This window comes from Piliocolobus tephrosceles, chromosome 5 (assembly GCF_002776525.5).
Source record: "Piliocolobus tephrosceles isolate RC106 chromosome 5, ASM277652v3, whole genome shotgun sequence".
In the NCBI taxonomy this organism is placed as follows: domain Eukaryota; kingdom Metazoa; phylum Chordata; class Mammalia; order Primates; family Cercopithecidae; genus Piliocolobus; species Piliocolobus tephrosceles.
Window position 1 is genome coordinate 65,840,427 of NC_045438.1, and position 20,939 is coordinate 65,861,365.

The 20,939-nt window shown below is 39.7% G+C and overlaps 1 protein-coding gene across 4 annotated transcripts in view; it reads left to right on the top strand.

The window, feature by feature from the left end:
- The first annotated feature begins 9,558 nt into the window (after positions 1–9,558).
- ATG5 (autophagy related 5) overlaps positions 9,559–20,939 on the top strand; it is a 137,905-nt gene continuing 126,524 nt past the window's right edge. For 2 of the 4 annotated variants that reach the window (XM_023205929.2, XM_023205931.2), the window contains exons 1-2: positions 9,559–9,853; positions 18,774–18,939. In XM_023205929.2, coding sequence (XP_023061697.1) covers positions 18,832–18,939 — 108 coding nt within the window. In that variant the 5' untranslated portion in view covers positions 9,559–9,853; positions 18,774–18,831. The remainder of the gene's footprint in view (positions 9,854–18,773; positions 18,940–20,939) is intronic. The other 2 variants (XM_023205930.3, XM_026454412.2) reach the window with 2 other exon arrangements.

Consider the following 20,939-nt stretch of genomic DNA (forward strand, 5'->3'; position numbering starts at 1 on the left):
AAATTAAAATAATTTTGTTGTGAGAACGTTTTTAGAATTTCACAAGATCTTTTACAATAACCAGATGTTTCCTACTGGGAAACACTATCTTTACATCTTTTTTTTTTTTTTTTTTTTTTTTTTTTTGACAGAGTCTTGCCTTGCTCTGTCGCCCAGGCTGAAGTCCAGTGATGCCATCTCAGCTCACTGCAACCTCTGCCTCCAGGGTTCAAGCGATTCTCCTACCTCTGCCTCCCGAGTAGCTAGGATTACAGGCACACACCACAATGCCCAGCTAAGTTTTTTATTTGTAGAGACGGGGTTGTGCCATGTTGGCCAGGCTGGTCTCAAATTCCTGACCTCATGTGATCCACCCGCCCCAGCCTCCCAAAGTGCTGGAATTACAGGCGTGAGCCACTGCACCCAGTCTCTCTTTACCTCATTGAGGGTGCTGTTGGCTGGCCTTGCTGGCTGGGGAGCCCTGAGCTTTACCTCTGGTAGACTGTGACACCTGTTGACAACAACGCATTATAGCAAGAATCTATTTTGCTGTTTTAGAAATCAGGCTATCTTTATTTATTTTTTTTATTTTTTTAAAAACTTGCCCTTCAGTTTTACACTTCCCAGATTATTTTTCTTTCTGATGTTCATTGAAAAAAACAGGTTGAAAAACTGCCTGGCTGATTCATCCTCGACTTTATTAAGAGTTGTTTTTTTTTTTTTTAAGAGACAGTGTCTCACTCTGTTGCCCAGGCTGGAGTGCAGTGGTGCAATCATAGCTCACTGTAGCCACAGAGTCCTGGGCCCAAGGAATCTTCCCACTTCAGCCTCGAGTATCTAGGATTACAGACATGCACGATCATGCCCAGCTAATTTTTAAAATATTTTGTAGAGATGGGATCTCATTGTGTTGACTAGGCTGGTATCAAACTCCTGGTCTCAAGAAATTCTTCTGCCTTGGGCTTTCAAAGTACTGCAACTACACCCGTGAGCCACCATACTGAGCCTGGAGCTTTTTACAGAAAAAAAATTCATATGGAAACAGTAAAAAAATGTGATACAAAGATTTTTTAAGACAATATTAATTTATAGGATGAAAAATTAGAACACAAATGTGTAATAGTTATGAGTATAGGCTAGGCACAGTGGCTTATGCCTGTAATCCCAGCACTTTGGGAGGCTGAGGTGGGCGGATCACGAGGTCAGGAGATCGAGACCATCTTGGCTAGCATGGTGAAACCCCGTCTCTACTAAAAATACAAAAGTTAGCCGGGTGTGGTGGCGGGCGCCTGTAGTCCCAGTTACTCAGGAGACTGAGGCAGGAGGATGGTGTGAACCTGGGAGGTGGAGCTTGCAGTGAGCCAAGATCACACCACTGCGCTCCAGTCTGGGCAACAGAATGAGACTCCATCTCAAAAAAAAAAAAAAACAAAGTTATGAGTGTATATGTATCTCTAAATAATATTTGGCATATTTCTTTAATTTAACCCTATGGAATCCATCTGTACAGACAGGTAGAGAAGATTCAGTAACTGGAGTAATACATATAGAGTTTTATAACATGCTATTTTTCAATGGACCCCTACCTTTTATCTGTAACAGTGATAGAATTGCATACAGTGTTGTATAGTCCACATGGTAGTCACAGAAAACTTGCTCCAAATAGTGATTTTTAAAATATATACAGGCATATCTTGAAGATATTGAGGGTTTGGTTTCAGACCATTGCAATAAAATAGAGTGCTAAAAAGTGAGTAACACCATTTTCTTTTGGTTTTCCAATGCATATAAAAATTAATGTTTATACTATAGCTACTATAAGGTAGTTTATTTAGAATGCAATAGTATTTTCTAAAAAACAATGTATATACCTTAATTTAAAAATGATTTAGCCAGGCATGGTGGCTCATACCTGTAATCCCAACACTTTGGGAGGCCAAGGTGGGAGGATTGCTTGGATCCAGGAGTTCAAGACCAGCCTGAGCCACATAGCAAGACCCTATCACTACAAAAAAAGTTAAAAGTTAGCCAACATAGTGGCATGTCCTTGTGGTCCCAGCTACTTAGAAGGCTAAGGCAGGAGGACGGCTTGAGCCTGGGAGATCAAGGCTACAGTGAGCTATGATTATGCCACTGCACTCCAGCCTAGGCGACAGAGTGAGACCCTGAATCAAAACATACATATACTTTATTGCTAAAAATTCCTAACCATCATCTGAGCCTTCAGTAAGTGGTAAACTTTTTGCTGTTACAGGGTCTTGCCTCAATGCCGATGGCTGCTGACTGATCAGGGTGGTGGTTGCTAAAGGTTGGGATGGCTGCAACAATTTCTTAGAATAAGACAATGAAGATTACCATGTTAATTGGCTCTTCATAAAAGATTTCACTGTAGCATGTGATGCTGTTTGACAGCATTTTACTCACACTAGAACTTCTTTGAAAATTAGAGTAAATCCTTTCAAACTGTGTTGCTGCTTTATCAGCTAAGTTTATGGAATATTCTACATCCTTTGTTGTCATTTCAATAATGTTCACAGCATCTTCACCAGGAGTAGATTCTATCTCAAGAAATCATTTTCTTTGTTCACCCATAAGATGTAGCTCCTCATCTGTTAAAATTTTATTATGAGATTGCAGTAATTCAATAACATCTTCAGACTTACTTCTAGTTATAGTTATTGCTATTTCCACCACATCTGCAGTGACTTCCTCCACTGAAGTCTTGAACCTCTCAAAGTCATATTCGATTATTAGAATCAATTTCTGCCAAACTCTGTTAATGTTGGCAACCTTTTGACTTCCTCCTGTGCATCACAAATGTTCGTTTTTGTTTGTTTGTTTGTTTGTTTTTGAGACAGGGTCTCACTCCATCACACAGGCTGCTGGAGTGCGGATCACAGCTCACTGCAGCCTCAACCACCCAGGCTTAAGTGATCCTCCCATCTCAGCCTCCCAAGCAGCTGGGACCACAGGTGCATGCCACCACACCTGGCTAACTTTTTTTTATTACTTATGGAGATGGTGTCTCATCATGTTGCCCAGGCTGGTCTCAAACTCCTGGGCTCAAGTGATCCTCCTGCCTCAGCTTCCCAAATGCTGGGATTACAGAAGTGAGCCACCGCACCTGGCCCACGAATGTTCTTAATAGAATCTAGAATAATGAATGCTTTCCAGAATATTTTCAATTTACTTTGCCAGATCCATCAGAGGAATCACTATGTATGGTAGCTAATGCCTTAGAAAATGTATTTCTTAAACAATAAGACTTGAAAGTCAAAATTACTCCTTGATTCATGAGCTGAAGAATTAATGTTTTGTTAGCAGGCATGAAAACAACATTAATCTCCTTGTACATTTCCATCAGAACCTTGGGTGATCATGTATACTATCAATGAGCAATAATATTTTGAAGGACTCTTTTTTCCTGAGCAGTAGGTCTCAATAGTAGGCTTAAAATATTCAGTAAACCGTGCTATAAACAGGTGTGCTGTCATCCAGACTTTGTGTTCCATTTCTAGAGCACAAGCAGAATAGATTTAGCATAATTTGTAAGGGCCCTCAGATTTTTCAGAATGGCGAATACACATTGGCTTCAACTTAAAGTCACCAGCAGCATTAGCCTCTAACAAGAGAGTCAGCCTGTTCTTTGAAGCCAGGCATCAATTTCTCTCCAGCTATGGACATCCTAGATGGCATCTTTTTATAGAAGGCTGTTTTGTCTGTATTGGAAATCTGTTGTTTCGCATAGCCACCTTCATCAATGATTTTAGCTAGGTCTTCTGGGTAACTTGCTGCAGTTTCTACATCAGCACTTGCTGTGTTACCTTGCATTTTTATGTTATGGAGATGGCTTCTTTCCTCAACCTTCATGAACCAACCTTTGCTAGCTTCCAGTGTTTCTTCTGCAGCTTCCACACCTGTCTCAGCTTTCATAGAATTGAAGAGAGTTAGTGTCTTGCTCTGGATTAGGCTTTGGCTTAAGTATATGTTGTGGCTGGCTCAATCTTCTATCCAGACCATTCAAACTTTCTCCATATTAGCAATAAGGCTGTTTTGCTTTCTTATCATTTATGTGTTCACTGGGGTAGCACTTTTAATTTCCATCAAGAACTTTTCTTTCACATTCATAACTTGGCTGTTTAGCCCAGGCGGCCTGCTTTCGGCCTTTCCTGGCTTTTGATATGCCTTCCTCACTAAGTTTAGTCATTACTAGCTTTTGACTTAAAGTGAGAGATGTGCATTTAGTTTTTCCTTTTACCTGAACACTTAGAGGCCATTATAGGGTTATTGATTGGCCCAATTTCAATATTGTAGTGTCTTAGGGAATAGGGAGGCTAGAGGAGAGGGAAAGAGACAGGGGAAGGGCCAGTGGGCTGAGCAGTCAGAACACACCCATTTATCAATTAAGTTCACCATCTTATATGGATGTGGTTCATACTGCCCTGAAACAATTACTATAGTAACATCAAAGACCACTGATCACAGATCACCAGAACAGATATAATAATAATGAAAATGTTTGAAATATTGGGAGACTTGCCAAAATGTGACAGAGACACGAAGTAAGCACATGCTGTTGGAAAAATGGCGCCAATAGACTTGCCTGATGCAGGGTTGCCACAAACCTACAATTTGTAAAAAACACACTCTGCGAAGACCAATAAGGTGAAGCACTATGTAACGAGCCATGCCTCCGTTATGCTTCAGTGGTGGTCAGGCAGCAACACATTAGAAAGACCACACTTCAGAAGCAGCTGAAGTGTATTTACATTTATTTATTTATTTATTTTCGAGACGGAGTCTCACTCTGTCACCCAGTCTGGAGTGCAGCGGCATGATCTCAGCTCACTGCAACATCCACCTCCTGGGTTCAAGTGATTCTCATGCTTCAGCCTCCCAAGTAGCTGGGACTATAGGTGCTTGCCACCACAGCCCGCTATTTTTTTGTATTTTTAGTACAGACGGGGTTTCACCATGCTGGTCAGGCTGGTCTAGAACTCCTGACCTCAAGTGATCTGCCCACCTCAGCCTCCCAAGGTGCTGGGATTGCAGACGTGAGCCACCGTGCCCAGCCCAAATCCCATATATTTTAGATTTTGCTAATTGCATATATGAGATCCCATTTTTAACATTTATCATACTTTTGGGCAAGCCAAAAATAAAAACCCATCTCTGATGTTTACGATGCTAATTAGAAAACCATGTGATGTGGATCAAGATGGTGATCATAGGCGTACTTGTGATATGCGCTCCTGAAGTGTGGTCTTTTTAATGTGTTGCTGCCTGACCATCATGGAAGCCTGGAATTCTCAGTTTGTGTGAGTAGAATTGAAGCTTGTATACTGGCACATTCATAATATCACATTTCATATGCTGAAGTAGGTTAATGTATGTTATGGCAATCATAGAGGTTCTCCAGTTCCAGCATGTGGAACTCCAGTTTGTAGCCTTTTCATATAGGAATTCATGCCAGCTTTGTAGGAGTCTCCATTCTAGCAGGAGAGTGGTATCGTTTGAGTAAGGATAAAAGGGTAGAGTAACAGAAGTGCGGTTGTGTTCTGGGAAGGCACTGCAGAGTGTGCAGCCAGATGGAAGAAGTGATGCCTTCCCCCATACAGATCCTAAAACTGACACTGAGACAGAATGCGGTGATGGTGGAAAACTTTAACTGCTAGTGACTGCTGGAGACCCACTCTGCTAATGGCAGTGCATCTCAATTACTTTCAACTTGCCTTGCCGATTTTGTCCCTCAGACATCAAAGAAGTAACAAAGAAAATGACCACTTTCTACCTAAACTCTAAGCTATATGGAACAATTTAGATTATGAAGTGAAACGAATGGGAATCCTAGAAGAAAGCACATGTTCAGCTTAATTTACTTTGACAAACATTTGATAAATACCAGACATTATGTTGGGCATGGGTGATCAAAAAATGACCAAGGAAACTATGAGGACCAACAAACCCAAACTGGATGAGTCAGGAAATATTTTCCAAAACATTAATTGAGTCTTAAAAATGAGTGGTGTGTGCCAAGTGAAGAAGAAAGAATGTGGCGATGGTGCTGGGGCTGGGGGGTAGTGTTCTGGGCAGCAGGGACAACAGCAATAAAGTCACAGAAGCATCATAGCCTTAGGGCACAGAAGTCTTACAAAATATTGGATACTGTTGGATTTTGAAGCACCAGGCAGGGAGAGCAGGGGAAGGAAGCTAGAAGGAAAGAAGAACTTAGCCATAAAGGACCTTGTTTATCATGCTAAGAAATTTGGAATTTGCCTAGAATGAATCAATAAAAAGTGTTAAACAGAAGAGTGACATTGTTAGAATGCATTTTAGATAACATGCACTGGTTAGACCCTGGGACAGGTAGAGCAGGACTGGAAGCAGGGAGATCGGGGGGAAGCTATGCTAACAGTTCACACATGATGAAGGTTAAAGGAAGCGTTTTAATAGGACGGGAGAACATTTGAGCACATGTATAGGATGAAGGAAGAAACTAGTAGTAAGGGAAATCTGGGAGATGGGATAATTAGTTGGAGCACAGTCAGAAGAGTTAGAGCTGAAGTATTAATAGAATTAAATTAGGCTTAAATCATTCCTCTGAAGCCCACAGGACAGAGATAAAAGAGAGCAGAATGGGACCTTGGGTCGGGAAGTAATAGCATGATGACCAGTGACGGTTAGAGTTCATGGAGGCAGTCAGATAACTTACATTTTAGGAAAGTAGATTTAAATACATTTAGAATAAAGTTGTGATCCCACAGCTTTGAGTCTTGGAATTTGTGAGGCGTGCAAAAATAAAAGCCAGACCTTATAGTGAAAAGAGAGCGATTTATTAACAAAGACTTCTTTGGAGTCTCTCCTTAGAAACCAGAATTTGGGAGGACTTGTGTATTAGACTTTTGTTGAAAAGAGGACTTTATAAACAAGTTCCCATGAATCAAAAGCTGCCTGAGACTGCCGAGACCAGTTCGGTCGGGGAGACCCTAAGCCAGCAGCGTTAGAGGAATTAAAGACACACACACAGAAATATAGAGGTGTGAAGTGGGAAATCAGGGGTCTCACAGCCTTCAGAGCTGAGAGCCTCGAACAGAGATTTACCTACGTATTTATTAACAGCAAGCCAGTCATTAGCATTGTTTCTACAGATAGTAAATTAACTAAAAGTATCCCTTATGGGAAATGAAGGGATGGGCTGAATTAAAGGAATAGGTTGGGCTCGTTAACTGCAGCAGGAGCATGTCCTTAAGGCACAGATCGCTCATGCTATTGTTTGTGGCTTAAGAATGCCTTTAAGCAGTTTTCCACCCTGGGCAGGTCAGGTGTTCCTTGCCCTTATTCCGGTAATCCCACAACCTTCCAGCCTGGGCTTTATGGCCATCATGAACATGTCACAGCGCTGCAGAGATTTCGTTTATGGCCAGTTTTGGGGCCAGTTTATGGCCAGATTCTGGGGGGCTTGTTCCCAACAGAGAGTCACCCCCAATAAGCTAAAGCTTGGAGGAAATGGTAAGGCCAACCAAAAAGAGCTCTTTAAAAGTTATCTTCATAGAAAAAAAATTTAAAATTTGCAGTGCCACTGATTTGGAGAGAAGGCATAATGTTCACAAATGGAAATGACAGAAAGCAAACATAAAATTCCCTTTATTTCCACATTTTTGCTCAAGGAGCACGATCATCAAATAGAAAAGTGTAACAACTATTTAATAGGAACACTGATAACTGGACCATATCCAGAGGAGAGATATGCCATGTGAAAACTGGCTGAAAGAAATGACAATGTTTATCCCTGAATGCATTACGGGAACCTTTTCATATTGAAATGCTGTCTTTTAGAAGAAGGGTTAGTTATTTCTGTTGTATGTTGTAGATGGGTGAGGAAGAGAGAAGGACAAGGGGAGAAAGGAAGAAAACAGGGTTAATTTATAAAAATTACAGGAAGTTGAATTTTAAGTCAAGTCAAGTAATCACCTTTCACCTATTAGGTTTCTTCATACATAGTTTCCCCCCAACAATTTTTTTTTTTTTTTTTTTTGAGACAGGGTCTCCCTCTGTCCCCCAGGCTGCAGTAATACAATCATAGCTTGCTGCAAATTTGACCTCCTGGGCTCATGTAATCCTCCTTCCTCAACCACAGGAGTAGCTGGGACTATAGGCGCATGCCATCACGCCCTCCTAATTTTTGTGTTTTTTGTAGAGATGGAGGCTTGCCATGCTGTGCAGGCTGGTCTTGAACTCCTGGGCTCAAGCTATCCTCTGACCTGGGCCTCCCAAAGTACTGGGATTATAGGCATAAGCCACTGTGCCTGGTCCCAACATTTTGTTAGGAAAGAATTTTGAACACACAGCAAAGTTGAACAAATTTTACAGTGAATATCCATTTACAATGAACCTAGATCCTACCATCTAGATTCTACCATTATATTTTACTGTACTTGGTTAATCACATATTTATCCATCTATGTGCCCCTAAATCCATCTTTTTTTTTGATACATTTTAAAGGAAATTTTATATACTTTTGTCTGACACTGGGAAGGCAATGCACCTTAATCCCACGAGCTTTCTTATAGAGGCTAATGGCTGTTTACTGGGGACACTGTAGTGAGGATTTCTGCACTGAGTAGGTGAAGAGGACCAGAACTGTGGTTTTCAAACTTTTCTGACTGCTACCCTTACTAAGAAATGTATGTCACTTCCTATGCAGTGTACACACATACATACTGAAGTAAAAATTTCAGGAAACAATATTTACCCTTTACATGTGTGAAGCATGCTGACATTTTTCTATTTTATTTCATTTAAAAAGATGCTGGGCATGCTTCCCTAACTTGATTTAGATACCCACTAATGGTTGTAATTTACCATTTTAAAATCATTGTACTTAGTCCAACTCCAAGAAGACTTTTCTTTTTAAAAGAATCCCGTGGCTACTACTAGAATTTTCCTTATCTTCTCAATTATCAAGAATCTGTTTTTAGTCTCAGCACAGTACTTACTTAACATGCATGGCGTTAAGGCATGTGTAATTAAGAGAAAAACCTTAAATTCCTGGTAAGACTTCTGGATAGAGCCAATTCAAACATTCTTTATTAGTAAGTTTACTAATTATTTTTACAAACAGTGGGATAAAGATATATATTCTTGGATGGGTGGGAGGGTTCAGTACTCATATAGTCTTCTGTTAAATTAGGCTATTAATGAATGCCTGCGGTGGTTCCAACAAAGTAGAGAATAAGATCAAATGAGAAAATGGATGGGAAAGTGCTTTGTAAACTAATGTTTTATTAATACTGTTGTGTGATGCCAGGAAGAAAGGGATGTTGCGATCAAGCTCTAGGGAGGCAGTGTTTCAGTATTTTAAAAGCTGTTCTTGTGGAACTGTTACATTAACCTCCCCAAGCCCCAATAACTACGCTTTGACTCGAGACTCTCACAAGAGGGTAGAAGCTATGAACTTGGAGGTGTTTGGCCCTGAGTTCAAGCGTCCTGCTCCTTTGGCGCATGCTCAGGAGCGACTGGGGCCTCCTCGCCGGGTTGGGCAGAACACGGAGGGCGGAGTTCGGGCCACGTGGGGTCTCGTGACGTCATCTCCAGGCGCCGAGGGTGACTGGACTTGTGGGGCGCTTCCAGGGCTCCGCGGCGCTGCCGGTTTTATTCGCTGGATACCAGAGGGCGGAAGTGCAGGAGGGTTTGGCTCCGACCTCCGCGCCGGTGCTTTTTGCGGCTGCGCGGGCTTCCTGGAGTCCTGCTACCGCGTCCCCGCAGGGCAGTGTGTCAGGTGGGCAGCCTGCCCCGCCGCCCCACCGGAGCCCGGAATCCAGGCGTCCCCACCAGTGCGGGGAGCTGGAAGGAGGAGCCGTCGCTTCGGGTAGGGTACGTGTGTGTGTCCCCTTGTGTGATGAAATTCCTAGAGGAGGAGGGCTGGGGAGGGGCCAGGTAGGTGTGGTAGGAAGGAGGGGTGAAGCTGCCTGGAGGAGCGCCCGCCCGGCGGCGATGGAGGGTGAAGGTGGTTCCTCCGGGAAGAGGTGGAGTTGGCGAGACGCCGCCCCGGAGCCCTGGGGCCGGTTGGCGGGTGTGGCTGGCCTGTGGGGTTCCTCTTGGGGTACATGTCTGTTGCTTACTAAGGTAGGAAAGCGAGAGTCTAGTCGCAGGCTCTAGAGTTCAGTTCAGGAACTGCATTTTTCCTGGAACACAGTTATTTAAACCTTTATTGCACAGTGCAGTGTGAGTCTGTCCAAACTCGGTGGATATGTCCTCCAAACAATTTATCTATTTACGATATTCCTTGTCTCAATAATTATATTTAGTGCTACCAAAGACATTTTCTGTTGGCAAGACACTTTTACATATTTCATTTGTACTTTGGATTATTTAACAATTATGAACTTGAGGAACCTAGGAAACTGTTGGTTCTAGATTTTTCTGAGGGGTGAGTAGGCACAGCATGTCTTGAGCAGTCAGAACCCGGAGACTTATCAGGCAGTAGCTGAACTTCCAAAGCCTTCCAGAATTGGCTTGTTAGATTTCTGAGACCTTGAAACTGGATACTTGGCTCTGAACTGAACTATTTGTGATTTCCATAGAGGGAGTTTCTGGTTGAATTTTGAATTTGAAAATAAGGATGTTGGGCTGAGGGTAGTAGTTGAAAGGTATTTTACACCAGATTTAAGCCTGTGCTTCGATCTTCAAAGATATGCTACTTAAAATTGGGGAAAAGTGGACGGAATGGAACTGTATGGATATGGGTTTTTAGAATAGTGCACACACCTCAAGTGTGTGTTTATTTCATTAATTTCCCCCAGACTGAGTACCTCCTATGTGTTAGGCGCTGGACAAAACAGTAAACAAAATAGTGAACAAAAGAATAAAAATCCCTGCCATCATGAAGTTCCACTTTGGGGATGGGGTGAGAAGACATTGGCACAAAAATTAAGGTACAGTCTTTCGTATCCCTCGGCATCTCTGGGAGATTGGTTCCAGGACCTCCCTTGGGTACCAAAGTCCTCAAATGCTCAAGTCCCTGATATAAAATGGTGTAGTGTTTGCAGATAACCTATGCACATCCTCCTATCTTTAGTTCAATTGTGCATTATTTATAATACCTAATACAACTGAAATGCTATATAAATAGTTGGTATGGTGTATTGTTTAGGGAATAATGACAAGAAAGAGTCTATACATGTTCAGTACTGACTTTTTTTCTTCCCTGAATATTTTTTCATCCATGATTGGTTGGATAAAAGGACGAAGAACCCATGGGTAGGGAGGGCCAACTGTATATGTCAAGTGGCCGAAAGTGCTAGAGAAAAAAACCAAAGCAGTGCAGGGGTATAGGGAAAGCCAGGAGATGGAAGTGGTGGTCATAGAAAAGATGATATTAACGTGGAGGCCTATAGATGATAAAGAAGGGTGCCACTTGGAAAGAGCTACCACTGAAGCCCTGAGGCAGGTGCATACTAGCTAGTTTGACTGGAAAATAATGAACAAGAGGGAAAGAAGTAGTGGATACTTAGGTGGAAATGGGGCTAAGTCTTTTAGGACCGTATAGGAATTTATAAGAACTTTAATTTGTACTTTGAATGAGATGGGTTTTGAGTGAGGAGTAAGTTGATCTAACTTGTGTTTTAAAAGGTCTGATTGCTGTGTTGACTGTATGCAGCAGATGCAGAAATAAGAGTTGTTAGTAGGCCATTGACTGCATTTATCCAGGTTAAAGGTCAAGGTGACGAATCAGGGTAGTAATAGTGGAGGTAGTGCGAAATGACCAGATTTACTTTGAGAGCAGTCAGGTAGAAGAAGGGTCAAGGAGGACTCCAAGGGTTACAGACTGAGCAGCTGAAGAATAGCACTTGGTCGGGCATGGTGGCTCATGCTTGTAATACGATCTTTGAGAGAATCCCCAGCCTGGGCAACATAACGAGACCCTGTCTCTACAAAAAAAAAAAAAAAAAAAAAATATTAGCTGGGCATAGTGGCATGAGCCTGTAGTCCTAGCTACTTGGGAAGCTGAGATGGGAGGGAAGGATCACTTGACCCCCTCGAGCTCAAGGTTACAGTGGCCCTTCACTGTAGTCCATCCTGGTTGACAGCGAGACCCTGTCTCTTAAAAGAAAAAAAAGGACTTTTCCACTTAGCAAAACAGAAAAGACCACAGAGTGATAGTGATAGGAGAGAGGAGGAAGGAAGATCTGAAATGGTTTTCCGTTTTGCATATGTTACATTTCTTAATGGAAATGTCATATGTAGTGGTATATGTGAAGCCAGGCAGTTCAAAAGAGAAGTCTGGACAGAAGATAAAACTATGAAAGTGTAAATGTATAAGTGGTATTTAAAACCATGTGAGAGATCTCCAAGGGAGTGGTTCAAGGACTGAGTCCTGGGGCATTTCAACATTTAGAGTTTGGAGAGATTTACAGAATTGCCTCCCTCCCAGGGTGGGACTGTTGAGTAAAATTCCTCTTGAGAATCACTGATTCACAGTAAGCGGATAGAAGGAAATAGAAAGCGAGGTCATTAGCTCAGAGAGAGAGAGGAGGAGGAAGAAGTGAACGTTTGAGGGAGGAGAAGGTATGGAATAGTGATGTAGGAAAGGGGGAGAATAAATGGACTAGGGAAAAGTAGAAACACTAGGCAGTACCAAGGGCCCGGTTTTGAGGTTAGTGTTTATGAATTTAAAGGAAGACCAGCCAGCATATATTATTATTTTTTGATGTTTATGCACTTAGTCTAGTAAGTATTTGATATTTCTAGGTAGTTGGGAGTTTTGTCAACGAAAATTACTTCAGGTAGTAGGTTAGTCTTTCTTGGTACATAGTGTGAAAGAGACTATTAGTTGTGCATTATATTGTTATCACACCGTGCCATTTTCTAAATGACTGATTGGTTAACAGATGTTGTTGGTGGGCACCTACTCTGTCCCAGGCTCTGAACTAGATGCAGAAAATAGAACAGTCAAGAATAGCCCCTGCCCTCAAGAAACTTACTTCTAGTAGATTGCATCATGGGTTGGAATTTCTTTATTTCCAAGATATTTCCTTGAAATTGGATGGATGGTGATAATGGTGTAGTGTATGTAGGAAAGAGAAAATCTTTCTAAGATAACAGAATATGCTGAATTTAAAGCATGACTGTACTGATTTGCAAAGGAGTTTAGGGATAAAATTTCTTAAGTAGCTAGATTCATATATTTATATATTTTTCCCCATTATTTAACAAAAATGTCAAAGCCTACTATCTGCTAACTATACTAATATTGGTGATTAGAAGGTACATATGACTAAATTTTGCTGTCAAAGAAAATTTCAATGTGGGGAGGGGCAGGAGACAGATAAGATAAACAGGTAATTGCATTGCATGATATTGCATGCTATTAAAGAAGTAATTAGACTGGAGGCTGCTTAGGGGAAAGCTTCCCAAGGAGCTGATATTAAGCTTAAGAGAATTAAGAGTTGGCCAAAAGAGGAGGGAAAAAGTGTTCAAGCAGAGGGGCCATGGAAGTATGAGGAAACTGTGTACTAAAAACATACATTGTTTATTGGGTGGTTACCAAATATACTAAACACCTAACAGCCCTGTGAAAATTATAATTATCTTCATTTCACAAATATGAGAGTCAAAGATGATGGGTTTGTTGTCCAAGACACGTAACTAATAGGTGGAAATCAGGGTTTAAACCCATGTCAGTCTGATTTCAAAGCCCCTTAACTATCTTACTCTATTTTGCATGCTGTCAGCATCTAAACTTCCTTTCCCTTGTTCTTTATACCTCATTTTTCACCAACTTCTCTTTCTTCCTTGGAAAGACTCATCTGTTTTTCACCAGTCCATGACTACCTCTATAGGTCAAGCACTCATTACTTTTTCCCTTAGTTGCTGAAATTACTTCCTGGCTAGCCTCTCTTACTCAAGGCTCTCCTTTTGTGCACTGCTACCACATAATTGTTTTTATTTTACCATTCTAAAACCTGTAGGCACTATAGGACTGGTGGATGAAATTGAGATCCACCCCCAGTCTTCTGTTTGGTATGTTTCATGGTCTAGTCTCATTTTACTTACATTTACAGATTTGACATTAGAGAAATAATAATTGCTTGCTAGCACTTACCATGTGTCCATTATTGTATCAAACACTTTATGGATTTTTTTTTTTTCCATAATAACCTTGTGACTTGGGTAATAGTAATTCTATTTCACAAGTAAGGAAATTGAAGCTTAGTGAAGTGAAGTGACTTGCCTAAAGGTCACATGTGATGTTAAAACATGTTTTGGTATCAGCTCTTTCGTTATCTATTAATACTACTCTCAACCCAAAATTTCCTTAAAAGTTGGCACATATATTGCGCCTGCCCACTTAATGCCTTTATTGATGCTATTTTGGCCTGTTAGAATATTTGTCATCTTTTACCTGTCTATATTCTACCCATTCTTCAAGTTGCACATCTTTTAAAATTCTTTGAACACTATAGGATGTATTAATATCTCCAACTCCCCTCTTTCCCGTGCCCCATGAAAGCTCTCACAAAGTAACATTTAATTATACCATGGACATATGGATGTTTTGGAGTTGGGAGGGATGATGGCAGTCCGTGTAGTATGATGGAAAGAATATGAGATTAGAAACCTGAGTTAGGATGTGGCTTCTAATTTTGGCTCTGCCATTTATTAGCTACAAGATTTTAGAAAAATCATCTGATATCCTCTTCTCAAATTTATCATTTGTAAAATGGGAGCATATAGGCTTGTGTGTATCAAGTGTGAGGTAATAGAAAATGTATAGTATTTCTGGAGTTACTTGATATTTAAAGTAGTATATAATCTACTGTTATCTAATTTTTATTATCTAATCTCACCTGCTTACCTCATTTTTCGGGATTCTGTTTGGTTCTGTAATTTTATATCATACACTGTCTTTCCAACACATTCAAATTCAGTAAGCATTTTTTGAGCACCTACTGAATTCCAGATACCATTCTTAGTATCAGAGTTGAAGAGACGAATGAGATATGATCCTTCTCCCTAAGGGAATCTATTGCAGTATACTGGAGGAGATGTACAAATAAATACTATTGATAGAAACTTACAAGGGTAGAGGAAAAGTAGAGGTGCCGAGAGAAAACAAGGCGAGTTCTGCCTGAATCATGTGTAGAAGAAAGGTTATTTTGAGCTGGGTCCTAAGAGATGTTTAAGTTGGAAGACGAGGTGAAGGCTGCTTTGGGGTAAGGGTACCACCAGCATGGGCAAAGGCACAGAAAGGACAGAAAGTGCATGGTATGTTTAGTAGATTTGGAGATTATACTTTGTTAATGACTGAGGTTTTTAAAAGTCCATTATTGTTGTTCTTCTAGCACCTGCCACACAGCTAGGCATATCAAGTGATTAAATATTTGACTCTAAATTGCATATTATTAGCAGTGATTACTGCAAAATTTTTAGCTTTTTTATACCTATAATTCCTACTTATGTTATATAATGCTTTTGATTATTATTAGTTTTTGCAGTCTTTAAATGTTGACTTTTAAACATTTTTTGAGACATGTTCTTGTTCTGTGAATTATAATGGTAGATAACCTTTATAGTACATATTATATGATGGACATTGTTCAAGTGCTTTACATGTATTAATTCTTGTATCTAGTGTGGTAGGTGCTGTTTTCCCATTTTACAGATGAGAAAACAGAAATAGAGAAGTTAAATGACTTACTTGAAGTCACACTGTAAGTGGTGGAGCTGGTTTAGGGTCCACACAGTCTGGCTCCACATTTTACATTTCTAACTCCTACTCTGTAATGCCTCTCAAGAGTAAATTTTGTTTTATTGCCTCTTTTAAAAAGGATTATTGAGAACTTATATCCTTTAGTTTTATTCATGTATCCCTACTTTTTCTTACGTATTTTTAAAGTTAAGTGTATTCACTGGAGGCATGCTTTCTTATATAATTTATTATAGGTAAATATTAATATTGAAAGATTAACATTTCAAGAGCCTATAAATTTGGGTCTGTGTATTTTGAGGCAGTAAGCAGCCTCGTCTGCAGTTTTCATAAATCTGTTTTGCAGAGTTTGTTTGTTTTGCAAAATTTGTATCAGCTCTACTGCATTACACCTTTAGCTGCCCTCGCTGAGTTAGTTCTTCCCTTTAGGTCTTGCAAAAAATATACATATAAGCAACAATAGTATATGGGAAATAAAGTACCAATTTATCTTTCACTCGTACTTTGTACTTAAAATCCTACTGTAGAACTTTGGTAAACTTTGCTGGAACATAAGACTTTAAAACTCAAGCCTGTAGTTGGAGTCTTGAGGTGTTCTGCCTTCCCCTAAGTCTATATTTGTATCTCTTTTGGGAAGGGACTTAGAAACAGAGAGCATTGGTCATTCATTTTACTGTTCGTGAAACGTGGAAGGGAGAAACAGAAGAGAATGTCATGGAAAGAAAGAGCAGGGTGGTCCGGGTTCTTGTCTGGCAGCCTAGAGAGGAGAGAAGGGAGCCACACTCACATGCATGATATTTTGGTTTATGATGATCCCTGCCTATTAATAAACATGGCTCAAGTGGTGTCCTGGAATCTGACCAATCAGATTATTATTCCTCCTTGAGAGAACAGTGCTTGGAGAGGAGGGAAGAGTAATTGTCTTGGATTATATTTTCTATCTGCTTCTTCTGAGAAGAAAAATAATATCAATAGTGACAATACAGTGACTTCAGCTTTAAGCTTGTAATTAACTTTTATTAAAGATTTTTATTAAAGGAACTCTTTGTCTCAAATTATTTTTCTCTTCATCATCAAAAGGTGAATCTCAGTTGCAGCTGCTGACTAACTTGATGTATCATGGCTGCAGAAACAACTGCATACCACCTTTATATCAGATTCAATTTTAGTTTTACTTATTTGTGATAACCTAGATTTCATTATTTTTTGCCACTAGTAAATTTGCTTTAAAAAGAGCAAGCTATTAATGTAATCAGGAAGTAGTGCGGTCTTTTCCTGTTTTCAGTGAGTTAATTTTGTGTCATTTGTTGCAGAAACTCAATAGTTGTTTGAATTTGTAGCCTAGCAGTGTGGAATGATGTGAAGTTTACATGCATGTATGTATATCATTTGCTTAAAATAGTTGTTTTTGTGGATATGTTTTAATAAAAGTTAAAACACTAACTGGACTGGACTCAGTTTAAGAACCAGAATTCTTGTTGCCTAGTACTTTTATGTTGGACATACTTTTTCCACCTCTTGCAGTTTACTTACCTGTAGATGACATTGCATCCAGTTGACCTCCAACTTTTTCTTTCTTTGACTAATTAATTTATGACCGTCTTAGTGTACTTGGCATTGGTCAGTGGAAGTGAAAAAAAGGGAAACAAACTCCTTGAATAATTCAGTGTTAATAATTCATATTTGGCTAAACTCGTAAGATTATTTTGAATGTTTTCATAAGATACATTATGATAGATTATGAATTAGCTGCCTATCAAATATGAGAAATATTATTTGGATAAGTATATTGAATATTAGTATCCAGGTGACACCTGTTGAGTTATTCTAAGTGTATATTATCAACAACATTTATTTCAGCATTTACTCATGTCGTGTATTGTGTTACTCAATTGTAGAATATTAGCATTGGAAGGCACTTGGATATTATGGAGGTCAAAAGCCATGTCCTTATGCCATACCTAGAATATTGTTTTGCAGACCTAGTGCTATATTTGTGGTATTGTGGTATAGAGAATATTCTGAGAGATCCAAGCAGAAGCATTTACTGTTTCATTGGGGCCAGAGGACTGGGAGCTTGGTTTACAGAGTAGGGATTTGAATAGGTGAGAGAGGAGCATATTAGGTAGGGGAATAGTAGGATACAGAGAAAGGTGTTTAGGGGGCCACTTTTGGTAGAAGGTTTACAAAAAGAAGTAGAGTAATTAAAATAGAAGTATTGGTGGGATTACATTGTGGAGAGGATGAAATTTATTTATTTATTTATTTATTTATTTATTTTTTGAGACGGAGTCTCGCTCTGTCGCCCAGGCTGGAGTGCAGTGGCCGGATCTCAGCTCGCTGCAAGCTCCGCCTCCCAGGTTTACGACATTCTCCTGCCTCAGCCTCCCTACCAGCTGGGACTACAGGCGCCCGCCACCTCGCCTGGCTAGTTTTTTTGCATTTTTTAGTAGAGACGAGGTTTCACCGTGTTAGCCAGGATGGTCTCGATCTCCTGACCTTGTGCTCCGCCCGTCTCGGCCTCCCGAAGTGCTGGGATTACAGGCTTGTGCCACCGTGCCTGGCAAGGATGAAATTTAGAATGGGGAATGGGTTTATAGAAAGATTTTTTCCCCAATGTGAAAGAGAGATTTTCTAAGATGAGAGAGTAGTTTTGCAGGAAGAGAGGAAGAACTGTCTGCAGGGGTAACTGCAAGAACGATCCTTTGGAGTTGGACTGTCAGGATTCATAGGGTATAGGTGAAGCTTCTCTTTAGATAAGCAGTAGACTCTTCTGGGCTTGAAAGACTGAGGCAAATATAGTTTCATTTTTGACTTTGGTTCATTACTCAAATGTACAATGAATATTACTGGTATATGTAATTTTGAATTAGTTACTTTTCTGATTCCTTTAAATAATAATTTTACATTTAGAATTTGTTGTACTTTTTTTGGATTTATACTAAAGATTGGCGATCACATCTTTTTTTTTTTTTTGAAGTGGATAATCTTTATGGCATTGATTTTTTAAAATAATCTTTTGTTTTCTAGCAGGTTCATTCATCCTTTCAAGGATCTGACTAATGCTCTTTATTTTATTTTCAGTTTGGCTTTGGTTGAAAAAAGAATTTAGCCTGTATGTACTGCTTTAACTACTGGAAGAATGACAGATGACAAAGATGTGCTTCGAGATGTGTGGTTTGGACGAATTCCAACTTGCTTCACGCTCTATCAGGATGAGATAACTGAAAGGGAAGCAGAACCATACTATGTAAGTACATTGATTGTGGCAAGTGGGATATTTAACTTTGTCCATTTTTGTAAAAAAAAAAAAAAGTTCTAAGAACTTGGAGGCTATTATTTAACATTTTATATACAGCTAATTCATGCTTATTTTGGAAAAAAAATTAACATAGATAAGCATAAAGAAGGAAATATTCACCACTCAGAGGACAAAACCACTGTCAACATGTTGTCATGATGCCTTCTGGACTTTCTTTTCCTTACATGTATGTGGGTATGTTAATGGAATCAGTCATCTATGGTGCCTTCTTGACTTTCTTTTTCTTATGCATATATTCATATATAATAAATGTATGATAATGGAATAATAAGATATGTGCTTTTTTAATAGGAAGATATTTTGAAAATAATAGGTTCAGATTGTATTCTTTTGTAGTTAAGAGATTCTAAGCAACTGTTTAACAGTGTTTTAATAGCTTAATGAACATATAAACATGCACACATACACACATGATATGTTCACTGAGCTATTGTATATGTGAGGTAATATGTAATATATGTTATATATATTATAAATTGCTGCACCTAGACTTGCAGGTGTGAGTTAATGGATTATGTATTTTACAAACACGTTTCAAATGTCTTCTGATTTTGGTGTGCTTTGTTTCCCTTTTCTAAGTGCATGTATAATCCCAGTTTATGCCTCTGTCAGAGATGATATCCTGCCTGGTTTACTGAATAGCCTGTAATAGGCAAAGATATTCTCAATTGTTGTTACTGTTTTTTCTTTTTGTGTCTCAGGTATGCGTTGTAGTGTTTACCTGGAGATGATATGGAAAAGTAGAAATGTATTTGTGATGAGGAAATGCTTCTTCTGTTTCACTTTAGTAAAGTCTGCCCTTTGCTTTCCCCCTCATCTCTCTGAGAGGCAGTGCCGCTCCTTAGCCTGCCCTCCCTACGGGAAGTCAGATTACTGGAGGAAGCTACTTACCAAGGAGCCCATTCGCGCGCTTTTTGGGTATAGGACTGTTGTTTTGTTACTGTTTTTGTTTTCCTCTGTGCATCCTCAACATCTGGCACTGGCTCTTCAAGGGGTACTACTCAGTGCATGAATGTTTCCCCAGGTTCATATTGGGATTTTGTTTGAAATCATCTTTTTGGGTTTTCTTACTAGAAATGATAGTTTTAGAGAAGTTTGGCAATCTTGTTATTGGTACTCAAGGTTATATACGTGTGAGTAATCTTTGGAAATATCAACCGTTTTCTGTCTAGAAAAACACCACAGTTAAAAACCAAGTATGGTCATAGTTTTATTTTTAGAAGAATTTCATTTGTTAGAGGTATTTTTTCTGTTCTTGTTCTGTAGCATAAGTTAGGATACCATTTTTTTTTTGCCAAACAAGTTTTTGGTGCTTTAATTACAACCTTAACTTTCATTGGCTTTGCAATAGTATCTAAACCAAAGAGTGTATTTGGCCAAATTGACAACAACTGAAAAATAATTTAAGTCTGTTTATTTTTATTTATTTTTTTTTGAGACAGAGTCTCGCCCTGTTGCCCGGGCTGGAGGGGGCAGTAGCGCCATCTTGGCTTACTGCAACCTCCCCCTCCTGGGTTCAAATGAGTCTCGTGCCTCAGCTTCCCAAGTAGCTGGGATTACAGACGTGCGCCATCATGTCCAGTTAATTTTTGTATTTTTAGTAGAGACGGGGTTTTGCCATGTTGGCCAGGCTGGTCTCAAACTCCTGACCTTAAGTGATCTGCCCGCCTTGGCCTCCCAAAATGCTGGGATTGCAGGCATGAGCTACTCTACCAGGCCTGTTTACTTTTAAATCAAACTCTAATGTTTGGCATACTTCCTAAAGTTAAATAAATTTCATGTAAAGAATACAGTATTTTTTCTTTATAGACCTGTTTAAATGTGAAAAGACTCTTGTGAGCACTAGATTGTAAGTTGTTTTCTAGTGTTTCTAATCAAATTGAAAATGGCAAGAGTGTTGAGGGTAACTGTAGGAGAAAGAATTGTCT